A 4,585-nucleotide genomic window follows, 5' to 3' on the forward strand; every position below is an offset into this window, starting at 1 on the left:
TATTTTTAATGTTTTTTAATAAAAAAAACACAATATAATAATATTTTCATTGTATTTTCTTATGATTTTTTTTATTAATTATAAGTGCAAGTTACCTTTTTTTAAGTAATCAAATTAATTGTGATATAATTTATCCTTTTTAATGGTACTCAATATCTTTATTAATTAAAATTAAATTAATTGGATACAAGTTACCATTTATAAAGGTAATCAAATTAATTATTATAAGAATTACCTTTATTAGTCGTAATCAAATCAATTCATGATATTATTTTGATTATAATTAAAAAGAATAATTTATGTCATCATTAATTTAAATTTAAATAAAAAAGATAATTTACGTAACAATTAATTTGATTATTGAATGTGTGTTGTCATTAATATAATCATATCAAAATTAATTCAAGTAAAAAATGTAACTTAATTTTGTGATTAATTTTTTGTGAAAAACACTTAAAAAAACATGTTTGTTTTTGTTGTATAAAAAGGGGTAATAAAAAATTACACAATGGAGACATATTTTTACTTTGAAATTTATTCGCACCCCTAAACTACAATGAAAATACCTTTTTGTTGTGAATTTTGTACATGGTTATAGAATGGAATCATGATTATGTGGGAAAGGTATTTCTCGAATAAAAAAATATCAACTCATTGGTAGGGGCAAGAATAATTTGCATGAGACCAATAATAACAAGTTACACCTAATATTAATATAGGTGGGCAACTATAGGCCTTAACAAGTAAGCCTGTGTTGAGAGGTATCTAAATTTAATACTCTTTATGTCCCTAATTTTAAGATCTTTTTAAATGTATGTCTCTTAAAAAAATAATTAATTTAATTAATTATATTAAATTTGTTTATTAATTGTACTATTGTTCTAAAATTAACTTTTTCTTATATCTTTAATCACTTAATTATTTTTAATGTTTGGAGATAGAATAATTAAGAAAGGTTATACACACAAAAAGTAATTAATGCATCTAAAAATTAGAAAAAAAATCTTATAATAAAAAGCAAATAAATTTTTAAAAATAATCTAATAATTAGATACAAAGAAAGTATATACTTATGATTAGATATTTTTTGTCGTTATTAAAATGCTAGTGACGGTCTTTCTTTCTCTATTATTAATCTAATCATTATTATTATTCTTCGTTAAAATTACATAGATAAACTATTTCAGCCCTTACAAACACTGAATAAAACACACAAATATAGTTAATGAATGACACATAAATGGTCAAACTTAAGTATAACGTAAGGAATATTCTCAAAAACATATGAAAATGTTTGCACTATCAATTGTCATTGAGTCATTTGATAGTGTCTTTCATATAAACAAACCCTGTCATTTTATGCGGTGTGTTTACCTTGTATTGCCATATTGGCTTATTATTATATACTCTTCTAAATTTTTTTCCTTCTTCTTCTAAAAAAAACAAAAAAAAAATTGAGTTAATTTGTATCCGTGCGATAGAGGAAGTATACCTTCATTCATCCGTAGCTTGACCCTGAAGAACGAAGGGGTCCATCCCAATTCTCAACCCAAACCAAAACGACCGTCGTTTTTGTCTTTTGGTTCAACCCAGCTGCGATCATAACAAACACCGGTGATGGTTCATCAAAACGACAACGACGACAGCAGCACCGCCACCTTCCACCATCTCGTGTAGCGGACAACGACAATCGGCGATTGAATTGTTCTTCTACTTCTTCCGCGGGGATGATGTCGAACCTGTACGGCGAATACAACCAGAAGATCGACTACGTGTTCAAGGTGGTGCTGATCGGAGACTCTGCGGTGGGGAAGACGCAGCTCCTCGCTCGCTTCGCCAAGAACCAATTCAGCGTCGATTCCAAAGCCACCATCGGCGTTGAGTTTCAGACCAAAACGCTCATCATCGACAACAAGACCGTCAAGGCCCAAATATGGGACACCGCCGGCCAAGAAAGGTCCTTTTATCCATCCTTCTCGTAATTTCAATCAATCCCCTTAATATAATAATAATAATAATAATATAAATAATTGCGTTAAATACTTGGAGGAAAACTTTGTCACCTCGTTCCATCAGCTCGAATAGGATTGTTCTTCAGGGGAGGATACTTGTGATTTTGACAATAATAATAATAATAAAAAAAGAGATATTCAACCGTCAAAACGCTAGTCTATTGTTTTCATCCTTTTGTCAGATTGGAAAATAATTTTGGAATTGCATGTCGTTTTGGTTGGTGGATTATCGTTTTCGCATTTTTTGGGTTGTTTATTGATTTGAGAACATGTTTGGTATGAGCTAAGGATAATTTAAAGTATTGGAAATGATTTGAAGCTTTGTTAGATATTAGTAGTGTATAGAATACATGAAAAGTTGAAAACAAATGGAAAGTGCTGGAGTTTATTATTAGGTTTGTTTAATGCTTGAATTTGAATAATTGTGGATCTGGTTATGACTATTAGAATTTTAAGGGTGTGATTGATAGGAAGAAAAAGAAATATGTGAGAAATAGGATGGGTGAAAATAGGGTAGAGAGAAATGGAGTGCATAGAAGTAGGTGAGAAATAAAGTTGAAATGCGAGTCTTTGATTCAAGGAAAATACAGAAGAAACAGGAAAAAAAGTTATCATTGTGTATTCGTTTCTTCTTATTTTTTGGAGAGAAATAAAAATGTTTGGGATCCACGCTTTTTTTTTTATTTCTTTCCTCACGTATTTCTTTCTTACCATGCACTAGGAAAGTTGGTTTGGTATTTAGGAAGCAAGTTTAGTAAGGATTGTTTGGAATTTGAGGATTTTGGGATCAAGATTTGCATAGTGGTTATTAAAACAGATGTAACGTTTTTGTTTTTGTCTCTTCGATTCCTAGGGGAAAAAAAGTGACGATAAAATTAAATTACAATGTACTGATAGGATAAAATTTTTAGGTTGTTATCTAATTACAAATTGCATTGTATGATAAATTTATTAACTTTTATAATAAATCACTTTATAAGTTGAAGTGCAGAGTTCGTGTCATTGACTGTTGTGATTGTGATAAAATGTATGCATGTACATGACAAACTATGAAATAGTTAAAATTTTAGATGGTAACTTCCTAATCAACAGATTGAATTATAGAGTTCCCATGCACTTTAAAGAAGCCAATTTTGTGCCTTCTGGATTGTTGACATGGCTGTATCTTCATGCAGGGTTATTATGAGTAATCTAAATTGATATATATGTACTCTGCTTTAGCTTGGGTTGCAACTTGAATTTTTTTTTTCAGATTTTATTTTAGAGTTTGATGCTTTTTATTTGCTACTCAGCTTCTGAAATCTCTTTCTTTGTTCTTTCAGGTACAGGGCAGTTACTAGTGCATATTATCGCGGTGCTGTTGGAGCAATGTTAGTTTATGACATGACTAAACGCCAATCATTTGATAACATGGCAAAATGGTTAGAGGAACTGAGAGGCCATGCTGACAAAAACATTGTTGTGATGCTAATTGGCAACAAGTGTGATCTTGGAACTCTTAGAGCGGTGCCAACTGAAGACGCGGAGGAGTTTGCGCAAAGAGAGAACCTATTCTTTATGGAGACATCAGCACTTGAGTCCACTAATGTAGAAACTGCCTTTCTGACCATTCTAACTGAGATATACAGACTTATAAGCAAGAAAACACTTACTGCCAATGATGATGCAGATCCAAGTGGTATTTCAGGGCTTCTGAAGGGAACCAAGATAATTGTTCCTAGTCAAGAAATCAATGCTGGTGAAAAGAAGGGTAAGGGTGGCTGTTGTTGATGTTCCTAGCTTTTTCTTGTTTTCACTAATCTTTGGAAGCATTTTGCTTCCCCCAGCTCCGCCTACGTGTAACGTTTTTAGAGAGGGTAGTTACTTTTCTTGGTCATGCCATAAGCAAAATGTAGGCTATATTTATTTACTACTGTGCTTGTTGATTGCAAGCATATACACAGTTTTTCTTCTGTTTTGGCCCTTTCTCTAGCTTTAGGATTTCAATTTGTTAATACAAACTCCCGATTGTGAAGGGATGGTTCAGTTCAGATAGAGGAATCACTTGATGCAATTGTTTTTGGCCTGTAGTTAAAATTTTTTAGTATTAATATGGTCTTTTGATGTGAGACATTTATTACAGGAATGGGATAGACAGTCTTGGACACTTGCTTGTTAGTTTTAGAAGGAAAAATTAACTAATCTAACCAATTAAACAATGTGAAATTATCCATGGTTTGCAGTTACATTTGATGATTTCATGTCTCGGTCCTCTCATTAGCAATGAAATCTAGTCTACTAACTTTCGCAAGACAAAGGATGTGTAATATCTTTTTTCTTTCCCTTTTCTTTTTATACATTTTCGGTTCTTCAGTGTCACCCTGCAGAGATCCAAAGAAAGACGTTGTGGCTCTTGATTTTAGTAGGCGTAATTTTCTTTCCCCCCCGCCCCCCTTTTTTCTGTGTATACCACTTTCTTTTCCCGTTAGGTTGCAATATTTCAATATCGACTTGTATGCGGTGTTCAGGAATTTTTATAAATTGATCTTACGGATTGAATTTGTGGTACCAAAACACAAGAAGAATACGGATAA

At 32.0% G+C, this 4,585-nt stretch overlaps 1 protein-coding gene across 1 annotated transcript; it reads left to right on the forward strand.

Moving 5' to 3' along the window:
• The first annotated feature begins 1,382 nt into the window (after positions 1 to 1,382).
• LOC100808058 (ras-related protein RABA4d-like) lies at positions 1,383 to 4,158 on the forward strand. Its single transcript, NM_001369339.1, has 2 exons — positions 1,383 to 1,957; positions 3,335 to 4,158. Exons 1-2 carry the CDS (start codon positions 1,728 to 1,730, stop codon positions 3,780 to 3,782), a joined length of 678 nt encoding a protein of 225 aa, NP_001356268.1. The 5' UTR covers positions 1,383 to 1,727; the 3' UTR covers positions 3,783 to 4,158.
• The last annotated feature ends 427 nt before the right edge of the window (positions 4,159 to 4,585 follow it).

Source organism: Glycine max, chromosome 10 (genome assembly GCF_000004515.6).
Source record: "Glycine max cultivar Williams 82 chromosome 10, Glycine_max_v4.0, whole genome shotgun sequence".
In the NCBI taxonomy this organism is placed as follows: domain Eukaryota; kingdom Viridiplantae; phylum Streptophyta; class Magnoliopsida; order Fabales; family Fabaceae; genus Glycine; species Glycine max.